The 19,388-nt window shown below is 35.7% G+C and overlaps 2 protein-coding genes across 2 annotated transcripts; both read left to right on the top strand.

Annotated features, from left to right (window-relative positions):
• Positions 1–4,389: 4,389 nt before the first annotated feature.
• LOC137723494 (calcium-binding protein CML42-like) lies at positions 4,390–5,786 on the top strand. Its single transcript, XM_068462686.1, has one exon. The coding sequence runs from the start codon at positions 4,673–4,675 to the stop codon at positions 5,300–5,302; it is 630 nt and encodes a 209-aa protein (XP_068318787.1). The 5' UTR covers positions 4,390–4,672; the 3' UTR covers positions 5,303–5,786.
• Positions 5,787–15,546: 9,760 nt separating this feature from the next.
• Positions 15,547–18,487, top strand: LOC137722296 (cytochrome P450 714A1-like). The gene is made up of 5 exons (XM_068461263.1): positions 15,547–15,844; positions 16,157–16,383; positions 16,561–16,811; positions 17,289–17,688; positions 18,059–18,487. The coding sequence occupies exons 1-5, from the start codon at positions 15,547–15,549 to the stop codon at positions 18,485–18,487; spliced, it is 1,605 nt and encodes a 534-aa protein (XP_068317364.1).
• Positions 18,488–19,388: the final 901 nt, after the last annotated feature.

Genomic DNA, 19,388 nt, shown 5'->3' with positions numbered 1-19,388 from the left:
GATTTTAACGTGCTAACAAAATCAATTTTTGAATATAGAACATTATTTCATAACAAAAGCAATTTTAAATATAGAATATTATTACATATAAATATTAGGTGACAAAAATTTTGGAGGCCCTATGCGACCGCACCTTTCGCACCCCCTCAACTCCCCCTCTGGTAAATATCAGCATCTATACACATGCTGATATCCATTGTCGAAACATCCAACCAAAACAAAAACATTAAATTTGAACTAGAGAGTAGCCGGAGAAATCAAAGAAGAAGCAAACTCTGGTTGCCTGGTTTTTGGGTTCGTCTTCGTCTTCAAGATTTTAATGAGAATTAATTTGTAGAAAATATAGAAAATAGTGCGGAATCAAAACAATTTCAATTTGAGTAGCACTGGAATTTTATTGGGTGAGGGTTTAAGGATAGATAAATAGTATGTGAACAGAGAGCTATCTTTTAAGGTATTTATCGGTCATTTTACAAATGAACAAACTTGTAATTAAAATTTTCATTGAAAAGTGGGTGGGAGGATAAGACATTGGGATGAAAATAACATCACTCTAAAATTATTGTATGAATAAAAACTATGGCGCAACAAAATACACGGTAATATAAAAGTTTTTAGAAAGTTAATTAGGAAAAAAGATAAACTTTACCATATAGGAGCGCTCTTTCCTTTATTTGATTTTCCCTCAAACTTATCTTGTGAAATAAGTAAGGAAATGTTAATTAGTTGCCGCTCACTTGTTACCTCACCAATTCAATATATATGTATTTGGAAATACTGATAAAAAAAAGGTATTTGGAAATAGATTGGCAGTGGCACCACACAATGTACACATGCAAAAGATGGGAGATTAATAACTACCACAGGTATGACCGAAAAAAAAAAAAAAAAAAAAAAAAAAGGCACTACCACAAGTAGCTCACTGATTGATTACAAATTTGTTTGGACTCAAAATTACATTATCGGCCCGTGCAATCAAAGCTGTTAAATAAGCATAGCTTCCAACCATCGGATGGAAAAGTGAAGATAATTTTATTATTGTTAAAGGATAATATTATGGTTTTTATCATAATAATTATCTTTTAATATGAATTATCTTAACATATTTTTAAGCAGGATAAATAGGATGCGAATTATATCCCTAAGCAAGCGGTACAGTTCAAATTGAGTTGGGATGTCTAGTGTGTGGACGTGTGGATTGGATATGCAGCAAACTTATATTCAAGAAAGGGGATCAAGATGCATGCATGGACGGGTTTAAAGGTGATGAGATAAAAGGCCTAGGTAGGCTAGACCTTTGGTCATGATGTGATAATTCCACTAAAGATGATGAGATAAGAAGCCTAGGTAGGCTTGGCTTTTGGTCTGTGATAATCTTGGATAGGTTTTTTATTTTGTTTGAAAAGCACGGATAGCCATCCGGAAGATAGGCTTTAGCTTATGTCAGTCTTTCATTCCATGAGTTAGAGATGCAATTGGACTCTACAAAATTATTATTTGGCTGTGCCAAGAAAAAGATAAGAATGCTATAAATACAATATACTTTGCGACGGAGAACCCCCTCTTTAATTCAACACACAAATTGCCCTATGTAAAACTTCTCAACAACTTTTGAGATTTTATTCTCTCCCTCTTTCTTCTCGCCAACACATCTTCAATTTGGATAAACAGCACTGTGAAGGCAACCGGTGACATCTTCAGTTTGGATAAACAACACTGAAGTCGTAGAATCAATCGATCAAGGGGCATCTTCAGTTTGGATAAACAGCATTGCTTCAAGACTGACTAGTTATTTATCCAAGTTTTGGTCAACAAGGATTTTTGAATCCTTATTGGTAGAGGTCATTTTATCAGCCTTCTCGGCAAAGTAAGGTCTTACGGGTTACTACATTCGGCACATTGACAGCTGAATTTGATATTGAACTTCGCAGAACTAGCAGCCTTGTCTTTAGGCTCTAGAACCCGAAGGCCGAGACGTGTTCCTTCCTCGGCTACAATCACAAGATTAAGAAGTCAATAGCGCCTAATGCCACATCAATATATTTTACTCCCCAATCAAACTCGGTCGATAAGTTGGCACACCCCGCAGACAACCGAAGGATGTAATTAGCTTATTAATTACTTGCCTGCGCTCTACGTACACTTGGTAGTTTTTGGGGTCAATAGAATTACAAACTCGTATTTCACACGTTACATCTTTGACTCGATTCTCAATGTTGGTAAATCATACGATGATGATATAAGGTTGAAATTTTTCTATGAGCCTTCCCAAGCCTTAAAAGAACAGGCTACCCGCAATGACCCGTTCCAAAAAAATTATAGTTTTTATAATTTTAAAATGTGAAATTACAAAATTGCCTTTCGAGGCAAATACGTTAACTTTTGTTGACCACCTTGTCATGTCACATAAAATCTGTTTTCTTGGCGTATTCAGGTAGTAGCGCAAACAGAACGTGATTTGAAGCTATAACGAAGAAGTTATGGGCAAGTAAAAATAGAGACAAAATAGTCATTACCACCATCAAACCACTCACCTTGAACCCAGGAACAAAACCCAAACAAGTTTGGGGGCGTCGGAGTTCGAATCAAAGCACACCCAAATCTAGGGTTCTTGCGGGTTTTTGTGAAATTGGGGCTTTTTCCGGGAAAATTGGCCTTGGTCACAGGTATGAAAGTTGTTCCACTTATCAAGATCTTTATTCCTGTCAAATTTGGGAATTTTTGGAGATATTGGATTTTCTGGCGAGTAGGGACGGCCGACCGCCACGCGCAGCGACGCGTGAAGGAAAAACCTGAGTTTCCTTGACGTGCCAAATCCAAATCTGCCATCTGTTTTTCAAAATTATAACGTTTTAGTAGGGTTTTACTAAAAGGTCCCTAATTATGTTTAGACGTGTTGGCGGGAAGTGATCACATTTTCGATAGTTTGAGGGACTACTCACCTTTTCTGGTTTTGCGCCCCCTTCAGGGTTTAAATTCGAGGAACATGATCCTGGCGTCAGGACTCTACAACATAGATATTCTCCAGTCTTCTTAGTATAAGTATCATTTCTTTGTTCGTACATTTTCATAATAATTCATTCCATATTATTCTTAGTAGTTGTATGCTCTGAACACGATTCTGCATCGGTTTATATCTTTCTAATTAAATATTTTATCGGTATGCATGTTTTTAATGGTTTCGTCATCCTCGGACTCGGATGTCGGCCAACACATGTCTATCTTGATATTTGAGGATATCGAGGTTAAGACGTGTCGCTACCGAATATGTGAGAAGTAAAAAAAAAAAATGTGAATATCAGTCTAAAAAGACTAGTCAACTATCAAACGCGCCTAAAATAAATACCCTGAGCATGTGCGGTATAGGCAGGGGTACGGGTCGAATCGAGTTGTCCCAATTGGGCCAGACATGTATCTTAGACCATATCTTGCATCAATGTGCGCCACGTGGCCCAACTATTCAACTAGATTCGTTGTCGACTATATTGACCGACATTTTTATTTAAACATTCTAGTTTTATTTGCAGAGTGTTCTTTTTATTTTACAATGTTACACACCTGATCTGAATAATTTATTTGTTGAGTTGTACTCTAAGATCAATTTTTTACCATTCAAAAATAAATTTAAAATTGTTTAGTCGTTTATGGTTATTCAGTAAAATAAAATAGACAAATCACGTTAACAATTTTAGTTGAACAGTTAAACGTTTTTTGATTTGCTTATGTTTTTAAAGAATAAATTAAAAAAGTAAACAATTTAGATCATTGTGCAACATAAGGAAGAGTAATATTACACTTACCATATTTTTATAGGAAAATTAATGAAAAGAGTTTGAAAACTTTGAGTTTTAACGATAAGGACAAAATAAAGGGTAAAGTGAATAGTAATATGAGTGATTTTTTAGTATAAAAATGTAGTTTTTCATTAAAATGAACAGTACTGTAATCTTTTCGTTAAAATTCCCTATTTTTATATCACGTTATACCACATGCCTAATAGAGATAGGATTCACCAACCCATGTTGGTCTACCTCTAATTAGACAAATTGGATAATGCCAGAGAGACCAACCAAATGTGCAAAACAAAATATATATCATCAATAGAAAATAAACATATTAATCAATATTTAAATAATAATCATATTATCAATAATCATATTATTTAATTCATAAAATTTAATTTAAAATTTTAATATCTCTAGTATAGCCACACCGAAAAAGTCCAATCTCAGGTCATTTTCTATCTCTCTTTTTTCTTTTTACTTTTAAATTTTATTGGTTGTCGACCACGGACTTTTATTCTTGCCTTGGGTCAACAACGACCGACTTGTGGCTGGAGAATTTGTCACGCAGTTGCTTGTTCTACCATGTAAAAGCAATGGCAAACATCTGGAAGTTGTACCGAGCAATAGTCACTGGCAACGGAAAATGCATCATGTAATAGTACAATTTACAAAGTCTAAACAAACACACAAACTAAAATAATACCAAAACGCCGGCCACACGCGCACCAGCCCTCTATAATAATACCACCACTTGTTGATCATCCCACCATACCAGACTTCTCTTGTACATTTTGTTATCTGCATCCTCTTCGTTACCGTCGTCGGCGTTGCTGTCATCGTCGTTATCCTACTGATTACTACATAATTAGTTAATTACTCAATTATATATGGCCTCTACAGTTTCAGGGACTAGTGCTCCTTCGTTAAAACGGCCTTCGGCGTCGTTTCGCCTCCGCTGCACGAGTCTCAACTCCCTCCGCCTCCGCCGCATCTTTGATATGTTCGACAAGAACAAAGACGGCTTCATCACTGTCCACGAGATCAGCCAAGCCCTAGCACTTCTCGGGTTAGACACTGAAATCTCCGACCTCCATTCCACGATAAAATCCTTCATCCAACCCTCAAACGACGGCCTCAACTTCGACGACTTCCTCTCCCTCCACCAATCCCTCTATGACACCTATTTGGACAATAACAACAACGACGAAGAGGTTGTTGCTTCCGCTGCTGAGGGAGCATCAACAGCGGCACGCGACGGAAACTCAAAGGAGAATATGTTGTCGCAAGAGGAGTCGGATCTTTCGGAGGCGTTCAAGGTGTTTGATGAGGACGGCGACGGGTACATATCGGCTAAAGAGTTGCAGACGGTTCTTGCCAAGCTTGGATTCCAGGAAGGCAATGAGATTGATAGAGTTCAGAAGATGATCACCTCCGTTGACCATAATCATGACGGCCTCGTCGACTTGTTCGAGTTTAAGCACATGATGCGCACTTCCGTTCTTGTTCCCTCCTCTTAATTAGAGAAATTTTTTAGTGTGTTTGAAATACGGTTTCGTACACTAAGTATATTATAATATTTAGTATATCCGGCTGTATTTCTCGTATACTGAATGTTTTTTACTTAATTATATATTCTTAATCTACTAGACTCGATGCATTGACATGCAACATGCATTTGCTTATGGATCCTACGTACATGCGTGGTTCGATCATGTAATTTAGCTAGCTTCTCAAGTTTAATTCCATTTTCATGGCATTGATTAACAAGTACTCCTCTTTAAATTTTTTTTTAGTTAGTGATTAGAGTGTATATCCCTATTGGTATTGGGCCATTGGCTATTGTACTCAACCTCTCATGCCTTTCATTAAACTTTTCTTGTGTACATTTATGCATACATGATGAAATGTTCGCTTCCTTCTACCTTTTGTCGTTTTCTTTTAAACCTTGTTATGATTATATAATGCGATTTTTTTTTAAAACCTGTTTATGTTTACATAATGCAACGTGAGTTAGATTGGCTAATGTCGACGAAAGAAAGTTATTAATTTTTAAATAAATTAAATACATAGTATTGGAGGTATTGTTGATTAATTCAATAATATTTCACCGGTTATATTCAAAAGTAATTAATCTTAAATTAAGAATGATTGAGAAATAGTCTGTATATTAATTGATCAAATATAATTGGGACGTCCACCTTCATGTATGCTATTGACACGAATGCCTATTATCGTTTGGAAATAGATAAATTATTGTGTTTTCGAAAAGTGATCACATATATTCCATGTGGTCTCTAGTAGATCAATTAAAAAACAAGTCAATAAACGTTAGCAGTGGCTTTAACAATTCATTTTCCTTTTATATGAATGCAAGTAAACTTTCAAGCAAAGTGAAAGGTCGTCTGATCACTAAAAATTGAATAGTTCGCTGGCTTGGCTCTTGTCTCTTGTTGTGAAGGATTGAAACAGACGCAACGCCCCACTAGTTAGTTTGAAGAGAAAAACTTACTTGAACAAGATTAATGTTATTGTGGTGTCTAAAATCACTAACACAAGATCATAGGAAGAGTCTTGGAACAAGTTCACCACTGTCACGGTGTTCCTATACAAAGCCACCTGAGAAGCAGTGGCAGATCTAGAAAATAATATTAGGGGGGTCAGTAAGAATAGTGCACACAGAGCGCAAATTTTTTTTACCAGAAATAGCACGCGTATCGCCATTTCATAAAGTCTTGGTAGGTCTGAAGTCATTTGGAAAAGCATAATGCACACTTGTTAATGCCTCATTTGAGAGGGTAACTAACATGTTCTAAGGCTGCTCCCATATGAATGCTTAACAAAGAAACACACTTATCTTGACCACACTAACAATGTTTGATATCATTGCATCCCATTAATATGTTTGTCCAAGAATGATGATGTTTTGTTATTCACTGAGATCACCATTTCATTCACTCTTCTTTCAAACATTTTATCAAAAGGGCAGAACCAAAGGTATCCATGGACATTCACCGAAATTCAAAGGGTCAGCACCTAAGGCATCCATGAACGTTCACCGAAGTTCGAGGGGTCAGCTAACCCCCCTGACCCTCAATGCATCCGCCACTGAGAATAGTCTCATAGCTTTATATTAGTAGCCTGAGATACACGTCGGTGGTGAACCTGTTTTACTGTTGCTGTCTCCACCAGTATTCGACAACTAATTCCATTGATAAATTTCCCTTGGCTGTTAACTGTCTTCTATTTTATACGCTCTCCTTGTTATTCCAGAATTTTTGCTCACTATGACAATAGAATGTCGCCTCTGTTAAAAACCAATCGCAAGTTCGCAATCCCTTAAGTTGAGGAATAATATCCTGATATAATTACAAGTCCATGTTCTTGATAAATTTTTCAGTGTGTCGGGAATACAATCCAGTAAAACAAGTGTTATAATATAAATGGTTGAATATTTAGAAAACAATTTCAGCCACTTATCTTATGACACTCATTGTACCGGACCGTATTCCCAACACACTAAAAAACCTCTCCAATATTCGCTTAGGGTTGTATGCCAATTGGTAGGATCTGGAATTTGTTCCAAACATTATTTCACACACACGTACATACAAATAAATATTCTGATAAAATCCTCGAATCCAGGGGTTGGTTAATTTCATCTTAATTAGATTATGTAAATCTTTAGACTATACAATAATGTGGGGACAAATTTGTAGTTTAAATGCCATTTTCATCGTTAATATTCATTACAAAATACACTTGATAATGCATTCAATCGTCATTGCTGGATGCTTATAAACAATTCATTTTTAATATTTTTCTTCATTTGTTAATTCCTTTCCTATTTAGATTCCTAGAGTTTTTAGGGTTAAATTATATTATAAATAGGTCATCTTGATGTTAATTAGGTTTGTAATCTTTCATATTATTAATCAAATTTTGAGAGCTTATCTCTATTCTTTGGAGCTCCAGAAATCTATTGAAGGATAACTGTTTGTGATCTCTTTGTCCTTTAACTTCTTTTGTGTCCTATTCATCTTTTTTTTTTAAATTTTTTTAGAAAATCTCGACAGTAGGAAGAAACGAACAAATGCACTAGCTGGTAATCGAGCCCGATTCATCTATTATGATCAGCATATGTTTGTTTTTTAAGTTTTATATATAACTAGGACAATTCATTCTTTTAATCATCATTTAAAGATTATTTTTAAAAAATTAATAAAATTGCACATCGTTTTGTCATTCATGTATATTAATTAAATTGACGATTTTAGTATCAAGTAACGTAGTCATGTTGAATTTTTCATTGCTTGATATATATAAATGACTAAACAATTTCTAATTTGATAATTTTTTTTGAAGAAGCGATCAAAGAAAATATGCTAATCGCAATTAATGAACAAGATGGTGTCCCGCAGGTTGATAAATTATATATTTTCCTTTTGTATAAGAGGCAACTTCGCTCAAATTTCGGAAATTGCTTAAGATTTTATATAACCGAGATTAGAAGCTTCCATCCAATAGGTTTCATCTTATGTCATTTATTTGACCAACCAAAAAGTGGGGTCATCATAGTTTTCATAATCTCTCGTGAGCAAGAAGTTAAAGTTTCAAGAGCAATCCAAGGACGACTAATATTTTTTTTTTTTTTTTTGTTGACAAATGCTACGGGGAGTATCTCAAAAGTGAAACTCTTTACGTATTATCTATCATTTTATATTTTTGATATAATATTTTACAATGTTAACATGAAAATTGACGTCAAATATATTAGAAAATTCATGAAAAATCTCACTTTAATTTGAGAGAGTCCTCTTAACATTTAACTTTTTTTTAAAAAAAAAATTGCATGAATTTGTGGATTCGATCCTCAAGTTCTGGTCGATTGATGCAAGCAACCAACTTTTGGACCACTTGCCAATGGTTTTCTAGTATATGCGTGGTTTGAGTTTTCAAACATTAAACAAGAATCTGGACGGTTCACGTTATGTGACCGGCTAGTACTAGTGTACTTATTTGGACCAACCCTAACTTCTTACTTGTAAATTTTATTTCCTAGCTTAATTTATGGATTTCGGAGTGAGACTTTCCAACCTCCTCCCCCACTCTTTGGTTTGGCCATGCACATGCAATATCATATCTCTATCTATATCTATAGATCTCTATGCTGTTATTATTCTTTTATATATATATATGATCCGTGATCCCAATATATATAAATAATTACAGATGTATATTGTGTACGTAACATTTGGCCTTAACTAGCAGCTACGTGCGATGGAAATCATGAACCATGAAGGAAGTTTCTCCTTCAGCTGCTCCGAGTCCGACATGAACTTTTCTTCCCTCTCACATTACACCGACGACGATGATGACGACGATGAATCGTACATCGAAATAGCGCTTGACCATCATCACCATGATCATCCTAAACCATCAAACCAAGATGATGATGAGGATGAAGATCGTGATCGTGGAGGATTAGACCATGCGGATTACTTGCGCATATCGTTTTCGTCTAGTCTTCTCCCGGAGCTCTCCGCCACCACCCTTTCTCCCAATCACGTCTCTAAGCCTGCTTCTGATCACCCAATAAACCATATTCCGTCGTCACCGACAGTATCATATTCTTGCCCTCTCGATTCTTCTTCCATGGAAGGCAGTTGTAGGGGTCCGCTAGGATCGGATGAGCCTTCAAGGCTCAACAGAAGTACTAGTACAAAAGAAAGATTGCCCAGAGTCAACCGGCTAGTCAACACGCTGCTGTTTGGTCTCCGGTCATCATCGGAATCACCTACCCCTGCGGACGACGCTGACCTGGAACGGAGCAGGTATGCGATACTAATAAACAACTTAATTAACCCATGTCTTTATTATAATAGTTGTTCATTTCGTTGAAAATTAGTGTGAATGCACCAAAACTATAAAATATGTACTTGTTATTGTGCAACAGTCATATCATTAACAACATGTGTAACGAGGCCGATATCTGGCTGTATTCTTAAATTTAAGTAGGTATTTTTACATATTTAGCTCAATCACACTTTTACACTGCATAATTTTTTTTGTCTGCATATAGATATATATGTTGTCAACATGTAATTTGCATTAATAAAAAATAAGTCAATTCCAGAAAAAGGCTAATCAATGTCCGCTTACAAATAGATTTAATACCCTTTACTAATTACCAGATGGCATGTGTTTGCATGAAACTAATAAAGGAAAACATCAAACAAAAGAACCTCAAGAAAAGGTGGCATCATGAAGTTGCTCTTCAAGTTCCGAGCCATGAATCTTGGAGCCCTGGTAGCTTCATTTGCAAAACCCCGCCAAGCTGCTTGCGACGATGACGATCCTCACCGATCCCAAAACATTAATCGTCGACGCAAGAATAACAAATCGAAAGAGAGTGGCAGCAATGCTCTTCCATGGTCGGTTCAAAAGAAGCAAGGGAAAAGCAGCAGGACCAAGAACTCTTCAGAAGCAGTAGGAGGAGGTGACAAGTCCAGAGTATTATTGGAGATAAACTTGAGCGCAGTTAGAGGGATTTTAGAAGCTATAGGAAATAGCATGAGCACAGGTGGTACTGGTCGGAAACAAAGAAGAACAAGGAGCTGCCCAAGTTCTATTAAGTCCTCCCCAATTCACCAAGGATTTACAGGTGATGACCATAGTAATAAAGTGTGCTTTCATACAAGAGAAACCTCAATTCAGGCTGCAATTGCTCACTGTAAAACTTCATTTGAACAAACATCCATGTCCTGATTAATTTTGGCTTTTGACGTATACACATGTTTGTTGTAGTGTGGTTTTAGTTTTGGTTCACATGAATATTTTTTTATGCACAAACTCTTCTAACAAGATCTTGTTTTCGATGGACTTTGATCACTTACATGAACAACCAAGTAAGAAGAATATTAATAAACAACCAAAATGTCCCATTACTCACACGAACAAGTAAGAAGAATAATACAAAACAAACAAAACGCCATACATAAAAGGGCACAAATGCACACCAAGAATTCAAGAATTTATAATGTTTCGACGATTCTGCCTACGTCCATTTTGGTGTTACTTGAGATACCTCACTATATTATGAAAAGTCTTTTTGGTTACAAGAACCTCTTTGCTCCTCTAAACCCTACTTGATATCTCACAGGCCCCTTCACGATCTCTCAAAGTATTTTCCTTGTGTTTCACGTACAAAGAATAAAATCATCATAAAATTATATTTATATTTATAGGCTTAGGTTACAACGGTTCGTCCAAAACCAACGACCGATCGTCCCTGCACTTTTGGTATGTACGATGATAACCATAAAATAATATAGAAGGGACTTGTCTAGGAACAAAAAATACTTTAGAAGTCATTTTCTGGCCTAATTGGCATAATGTGAGGCCATACATATTGTAAAACCTATGTAAAATAAGGGAATGAACTTGTCGTACAAAATCTCTCCATAGATCTTGTTATCAAAATACCGAACAAAAGCAAACACACCTTAAAAAAAAAAAAAAAACGATTTATAGTGCCAATTGGAAGTGGTTTTATCATTTCTTATACCTCAATAGTATGAATGCTTACAACTGTTAGAAAATTTAATAATATTATTATTATATTAAATGTATTAATTGAATGGAAATTAGAAGTAGAGCCTTTTGGTAGAAAGATATGTCTACTTAAATGAAGTGTTGCAACTTTTGACTCTTCATAAATAGTCATATGCTTTCCAAAGAGGTATCTCACATTCTATAAATAGGGAAGCCCCCCTATAATCACAAGATAACTTTTCATCATACATACTTATAGTGCATTAAATATTAGAGAGTCTCATTGAGTCCATATAAGAGAGTTTTCAACACAACCGTGGTTCATGGAGCCTTGTGATTTGGAGTGCTACTATTACAAGGACGTGGTCGATGTATCTTGGAAGACATGCGCTGATCAACCATGAGCACCGTAGTGGGACGTAAACTTGTCTTAAGGACTAAGTGTCCAACACTTGCCTCGACCGTATTTTATAGGTTTTTCTAATCCATTATATCATGTTCATTTATCATTAGTTACTCATGTGCATGCATTATTGTGATATATAATTGCATAAAATATTTCTTGATTTTCTATGTGATTTATTATAACAATTAGACCCTAATTTTTTGCAACAACAACAGCCCTCTGTCGGCCTCTATGATGATGCAAACAAACCAAATCAACCACAAGAAAAATATCAATACACCTAGCAAAGGCAAATCAACTCTACAATTACAAGTAAACCCCTTTTGTTCTAACCCTAGGTCTCAATTTCTCGCTCTCCCCGCTCACAACACTCAAGGTGTCTCTCTTGTAGTTGTCAATCGTTATCTTTGCTGACAACGAAGCTAATTGGAGTTTGAGAAGATAAAAAAGCTTTAGGAAGAAGGGAAATAAACAGATGGTAGATCTTATAAAAAAAAAGAGAGAAGAAGAGACGGAGAGGAGAAGACAACTTGCTGCAGCCTACTTGATGTGTCATTCATATTCAACAAATATACCTTTAGTCTATAAATCGACTCAAACCCCTCTATAATTCTATTAACCGTGAATGCATTAACCTTCTATTTCCATTTGCGATCAGATTTTTATCTCCAGCTCTTTCTCTTACGAGCAACCTTTAGTAAAAGTATAATACAACGTCAGATTGCCAAGGATATATTCTCAAAATTTTCTTTTGTAAAACTCTAGTCACCAAATTTCTTTAAAATAATATGTAGACACTTATTGACAGACTTTTATTATGGATATAAACGGAAAAGATTCAACTTTATGATAGTGAAATTTTGGTGGTTGAGATGTGGCCATCTTTTTTATCTTCAATTAGCATGGAGTTTTGGGGTCGTTAAATATTTTATTGAGTCAGATTCTACTATAGCAGCTACTTAAGTTTCATACGCTTTTGTACACTTTGATTTTGGCTAGTTGAGATCTTATCTCAAACTTTGTCATTGCGAGATCAAGCATATTTATAGAAAGATGAATATGGTTGGGGATGATATGGACAACTTATTCTTTCATTGGATTTTGGGCTACGTTTTCTTTCATAGGCCTCTTCCCCCTTGCAACTGTGAAATATATTGCAAAATTATGCTAACAATTTATATAATCAAATATAGCAAATTAAATGTATAATTACGATTAGCTTTATGACAAATTAAATGAGAAAAAGAGAATTAGAAAATCTAGCCTGTGAACCAAAGAGAGGCGCTACGTTACTGCCCTAAAGTCGTAGATGTCTGCCCACGTGCAGGTTATGGCGGTTCCTACAACTCCAAGATACAACATAAAGCCTCACAAGATGTCTGATTTGCTATATATGTACGCCAGTGACAAACGGAATTGCCAAATAGTGATTAATTACCCAAAGATAAAACACATGAATTGTAGGTTTGAAAATTTGATGATGATAGAAATATGAAGGGTGAAGGAAACAGAGTATTTTTAACGTATGTTGTTTTCTATATGAGATTCCTTATTCAAAGAACTCCTCATACCCCCTTAAAAAAGAATTATGACTCTTCAAATGAAATACAACGTTTTAAGTAAAATAATAAAATAATGAGTTTTGAATCTTTATGATAAAATAAAATAATGGTTAAATAGCCAAAATGGTCCTTGAGATTTGTATAATCAATAGAAATGGTCTCTGAGATTGAAAATCAATAGAAATAGTCCCTGAGATTGTCTATCACCCATGATTTTGGTCATTTCGTTAAAAACTCTTTGGGCAATTTTCAAAGCTTCGTAACTCAATCATTTCTTAACCAAATTTGACCCATAATATATCAAAATGAAGATAGAAAAGTACAGAACAAGATTATACCTATTTGGAAGCCCAATGGTTGTCGGAGATAGCCAAAAAATAGCTTGAAAGATGACTGGTCCGTGGAAAAACTGGAAAATTCGCCGGAAACTGTGTAAAACTTTAAACGTTCATAACGTCTTCAATACTCAACGAAATTGAGTGATTCAAAAACGAAAATCATACTTCTCAACAATACGAAGATAATGGTACCTTTATTGATGGCTAAATTGCCATGTTTTGGCCGGAAAACGGCTCGAAAGTGGCTAACTCGAAAATGATTTGCCACTTTCGAGCCGTTTTCCGGCCAAAACACTGCGAGTTAGCCATCGATAAAGATACCATTCTCTTCGTCTCATCGAGAAGTATAATTTTCATTTGTGAATCACACGATTTCGTTGAGTATTGAAGAAGTTATGAACGCTTAAAGTTTACCTAGTTTCCGGCGAGTTTTCCAGTTTTCCGCGGACCAGTTACCTTTCAGGCTATTTTCCGGCTATCTTCGGCAAACATTGGGCTTCCAAATGGTATAATCTTGTTCTACACTTTCCTATCTTCATTTTGATATATTATGGGTTGAATTTGGTTAAGAATCGATTGAGTTACAAAGCTTTGAAATTTGCCCGAAAAGTTTTTAACGGAATGACCAAAATCATGGACGGTGGATAATCTCAGGGACCATTTCTATTGATTATGCAAATCTCATGGATCATTTTGGCTATTTAGCCTAAAATAATTAAAGTAACCAACAACAACCCTACGATGACGACATATTAAATCTGAAGTGACTCAAATATAGAAGTGATGCTAGAGATCTCATGTACTTAGATAATATTTTGTAGATCATATGATCACGCAATTGAGAATTGAATTCGTTTTTAAATCATTAAAAAAGATATCTAACCTTCAACAACCACATCATGTTGTTTACAAAATATAGTCTAAAAACATAGTCTTCCTAACATTTTTCAAAATATAAGCAACGGATACATGAAAATTTAGAACGAGCTTTTTTAAGTGTATCGTTAGCCCAACGTTGTTTGAGAACGAGCGAAAGAGGAGGTAAGATGAATAAAAAATTCCTTAATTTCAGCTTAACTCACGTCGGCCAAATAATGAAATCAAGGCTGCTCAGTATAGCACTAGCATTTGAGCAAATAAAAAACTCTTACGTCAATGGATTCCTCCATGTCCACGTAATATATAATTACTCAAGCTAATATATAATGTGTTTGGTGCTTGGGAAAAACCTAAAAGAGCAAAGAAAAAAAAAGTGTATAATATTAATGTACAGTTTTATTAGCGTCACTGATTTAATAAATGTTAAAAATGTTAGGGAAATCAAAATTTTAAATCATCTTTTGTAAATTATAAATGATGTGGCGATTGATGGTTGAACTCATTTTTTAATGAGCACCATCTCGACATGTATCTAATACAATCATTATCTCAATGGTTAGACAATAATTGTAATAAATACATAATATTATAGCTAGTCCCTTGATTCAAAATTAATTTTCCTATATTTTATCACTGTTTAATCTACCTACTGTTTGAAACGAATATATTTTACTTACTGTTTAATTTTTATGAAAACAGTGTCGCTATTGTTTAATTTTTACTAGAAACAATGCATCTAATAGTTTATTTTACAAAAAAAAAAAAACAAGAACTTAAAAACAAATTAAATGTTGTTGACCATCAAAAACAAAATTTAATGTCTAGAAAAAAACGTAACAGACATCGCATTGTTTTGTAAAATAAAATTTATGGACATCTTTTACCTTACATGGCATTGTTGTAAAAGTTTTAATAAAGTTTTAATATACGTGAGTTTATGTCCAGAATTTAAGAGTTGTGAGGGCCTAAATGTAAATGGCCCTATATAAAACCATGCACTCATAACTCATAAGCAGTGAGAGATCATGGCACAGGGTCTTCAGGTAGCAATGATATGTTGGTCACTTGTGTTGATCGGTGTTTTGAGTGTGGTGATGCGATTGTTCAAGGAGATGTGGCTAAAACCTGCAAGGATCCGGTCAGTGCTTCGGAAGCAAGGCATCGGAGGGCCACCACCTTCATTCCTTGTTGGGAATATGACAGAGATGCAAAAGATTCAATCCACCACCAACATCATCCATGAACCTTCTGATCCTAAAGATTTCCAGCACAATTGGGTTCCCTCCATCTTTCCGTATCTTCAGCGGTGGGAGCAGAAGTACGGTATGAAACTAATTATACTTGCATAACCCAGTAGGTACTGTACAGTACAATAAGTAAATTACAGGAAACATATTTTCTGATAACTTCTATATGTATATATACAGCAAAGGGTTCAATTTTTACATTAATTATTAGGTTCTTCTTTATAGACACGTATGATGAGAATTAGGCGAGCATAACTGCACATTAGGATCTCGTCTGATTGCTACAGCAGCGTACCCTCCTACCACTCAGAGCAACTGGATTTGGACCAAATTGATTGAGAACGAAAGTTAATAATATAATTTGATGAATGCAATTATATATATGCAGGTCCAGTATACAGGTACTCAACGGGGAGCAAACAACACATGTATGTGAGTGATCCCAAGTTGTTAAAGGAGCTGAAACTGCAAAACTACATGGATTTGGGTGTACCGAAATATTTGAGTAAGCCACTCCTGCCCTTGATAGGCAACAGCATAATTCGGGCCAACGGACAAGATTTTGCCTACCAGAAGAAACTCATCGCTCCCGAATTCTTCCTTAACAAGGTCAAGGTAATATATACTCAATGAGCTTCCCTAGGTAGCACATATTGTATACATCCATGTGCTTACCTCTCCTATCATATGAGTATCACGTGATGAAAGAAGTAGACTAAGCAGTCTAAATTCTTGTTCTTTAAAAACTATAAAGGCATGTTTTGGTAATTCAAATATTGGAGAGTACTGTAGGGCATGATGGATATGATGGAGGAATCTGCAGTGGCACTTCTTAAGACATGGGAAAGACGTTTACTAAAAAGTGAGGGAGGTGTTCTGGAGATAATAGTCGATAAAGAATTGAAGACCCTCTCTGCTGATATCATATCAAGAGCTTGTTTTGGTAGCACTTACTCCCAAGGCAACCAGATTTTTTCAAAGATCGCTCTCCTCCAGGAGGCCTTGTCAAATCCAATTTTGCTCTTTGGGGTTATCAATTTTGGGTTCGTTTTTTTTTTTCCTTTTTCTTTCGACATGCATGTTTTTGTAATTTTCTTTTCATCTTTTGTTTGCTGTCTTCTTGTTGTTTAGTCTTTGAGTGCCGTGGACAAATATTTGGCTTTGGATTATACTTCCCTCATTTCTAATAAAGTAGGAAAAGTCATAATCAAAATCTTTTATTATTTTTGTTATCATCTAAAGATCATTTTTGGAAAAATTCATTTAACTTGGAGATGGTTTAATCATTTATACGAACTGAAGAAATTGACGATTCATGTGAAAGATTCAACAGTCTCCAAATTGAAATTTTTTTTAGAGATTCTAATTATGACCCGTTTGTACCGTGAAATAATGTCAAATCAGGGAGGACTTTCCTTACTGGCAAGGAAGGAAGGAAGTATATATCCTTTGTTTTTTTTCTTCTATTCTGTTTTTATCAAAGTAAATGTTAAATTTGACATCTGCTGCCCTCCGTGCAGCTTCTTTCCCACAGAGAATGACAGGAAGATTTGGACTTTGAGGAAAGAGGTGGACGCTTTGTTGCTCAAATTAGTGAGGGATCGCCAAAAACAAAGCCAAGTGGGTGGCATATGTAAAAAGGACCTATTACAAATGCTACTGGAAAGTGCTGCAAGTACTAGCAGTGACATGCATCAAAACACTCACAAAACAGACCAATTTATTCTAGACAATTGTAGAAGTATCTACTTTGCAGGCTCTGAGACCACTGCTCTTACAGCTTCCTGGACATTGATGCTATTGGCATTACACCCAAAGTGGCAAGAACGTATTCGTGCCGAGATTTCTGAAGTCTGTGGAGATGATTATCAACTGCATCATTGCTTGAAAGACACGGATAAATTGAACAAATTGAAAACGGTACGTAAGTTGATTTCTCATCTTGTTTTATTTACTGTGGGAAATTGTTTTCTTGTCATACTATATGATGACATAAGATGTTTTGTTGCTGGACTGTGAATTTGGATGAACAATATTCATTGTCTTGTCTGACAAGCTAACATTACCCATTTGTTGTGTTATTACCATACAATGCTATTGACAATACTGCCATCACACACTCTTTTATAGTGCTAATTACAATTCTCTGAGGTATTTGATAAATATTATTCTTTTTCCTTCACACGGTTTGGTGTGTTAAAGCAATACACATAAATCCTATGTCTATGTGAAAAGGCCATTTGTGTAGTAGTGATTTAAAATTGTTGCTACAATGTTTGTGTATGTGCAGCTGACAATGGTGATTCAAGAGAGCCTGCGGTTTTATGCACCTTCAGTTTTAGTGGCAAGGGAAGCTCTAGAAAAGGTGAGGTTGGGGGACTTGGATGTGCCGAAAGGCGTCCACATATGGACATTTATTCCGACACTGCACCGTGACCCCGAAAATTGGGGTCCGGATGCTGATGAGTTCAAGCCCGAGAGGTTTGCAAATGGGGTCTCTGAAGCATGCAAATATCCCCAAGCATATATGCCATTTGGTTATGGGAGCCGATTGTGTATAGGCCAGAATTTTAGCATGGTGCAGCTCAAGATAGTACTCTCTCTTATTCTATCCAAGTTCTCCTTTGCCCTTTCCCCAAACTACCAGCACTCTCCTGTTTACAAAATGTTGTTGTTGCCTGAACATGGAATCAAACTTCTTGTTAGGCGTGTGCAATGAAGGAAGCTGGTTCAAGAAAGGTTGTTGATGCCAGAAAAAAAAATGTTCCATTTATGTCAAGTGCTTGATCGATCGGAAATGTTAAAATACCTTTGAAAGCAGCTAGCATTCCCAATTGACCAATCACCCGATCGACCTCAGTTGAACCATTTTTTGGCATCAACAAAGATTACAATATTAAACTACTTGTAAACAAAAGTGAAACCTATTCCCAGTTCTACAATATGCAATGTGGTCAATAAATTTTATAAATGTAATGTTAATTATAAGCTTATTTGTCTGCAGCATGATCGATAAATGCGATAAATGATCGAAATCATTACAAATCTCTTTCACATGTGATGCTTATGAAGAATCTTTATAATTCTATTTATCTCACATTTTGTAATCCACTCCTAAATAACTCGACTTCAATCTCTTAGGACTTGGAAAATTCCTCGTCCGAACATGCATGTATTCAATGTGAACACCTCATACCCTATACTTTTCGAAACTACGACATTGTGGTTATAAAATAAAAAGAAAAACCTTTGCTCCCCGGACGTTTTAGGAAGTATTGAATGTGGGTGGGAGTAAGAAAAAAGCTCAAAACGGCAGAAATAAGAAAAAGGCACAAAAGTCAGAATCAAAAGCCCAAAAAGTGTGGAAAAACAAAAAAAATTAGCAAAACCATAGTTTTGTCTCAGAGATGGCAGAGGGCTTTGATCAGGTAGTAGTGATATGCTGGTCATCACTTGTTAGGTGACAATGTTCTCCGAGCGAACGGGCACGAAGGGGCTTACCAGAAAGAAACTCATTGCTCCTGAGTTCTTCCTTCACAAGGTTAAGGCATATAGAGAATACCCTTTTCACTCTATGTTGTATAGATTCTTGTTCTATAACATTTAGAGGAACCTCTAGA

Source organism: Pyrus communis, chromosome 17, assembly GCF_963583255.1.
Source record: "Pyrus communis chromosome 17, drPyrComm1.1, whole genome shotgun sequence".
Classification (NCBI taxonomy): Eukaryota; Viridiplantae; Streptophyta; class Magnoliopsida; order Rosales; family Rosaceae; genus Pyrus; species Pyrus communis.
Note: the sequence above shows the minus strand (reverse complement) of the source record. Positions and strands in the feature narration are given on the sequence as shown.

Excerpts from the sequence above, each read along its gene's own strand:
- LOC137723494 (XM_068462686.1), top strand. The coding sequence starts at position 4,673 with ATGGCCTCTACAGTTTCAGGGACTAGTGCTCCTTCGTTAAAACGGCCT.
- LOC137722296 (XM_068461263.1), top strand. The coding sequence starts at position 15,547 with ATGGCACAGGGTCTTCAGGTAGCAATGATATGTTGGTCACTTGTGTTG. Across the intron at positions 16,384-16,560 it reads TCTTCCTTAACAAGGTCAAG|GGCATGATGGATATGATGGA; the intron begins GTAATATATACT and ends AGAGTACTGTAG. Across the intron at positions 16,812-17,288 it reads TTTGGGGTTATCAATTTTGG|CTTCTTTCCCACAGAGAATG; the intron begins GTTCGTTTTTTT and ends CCCTCCGTGCAG.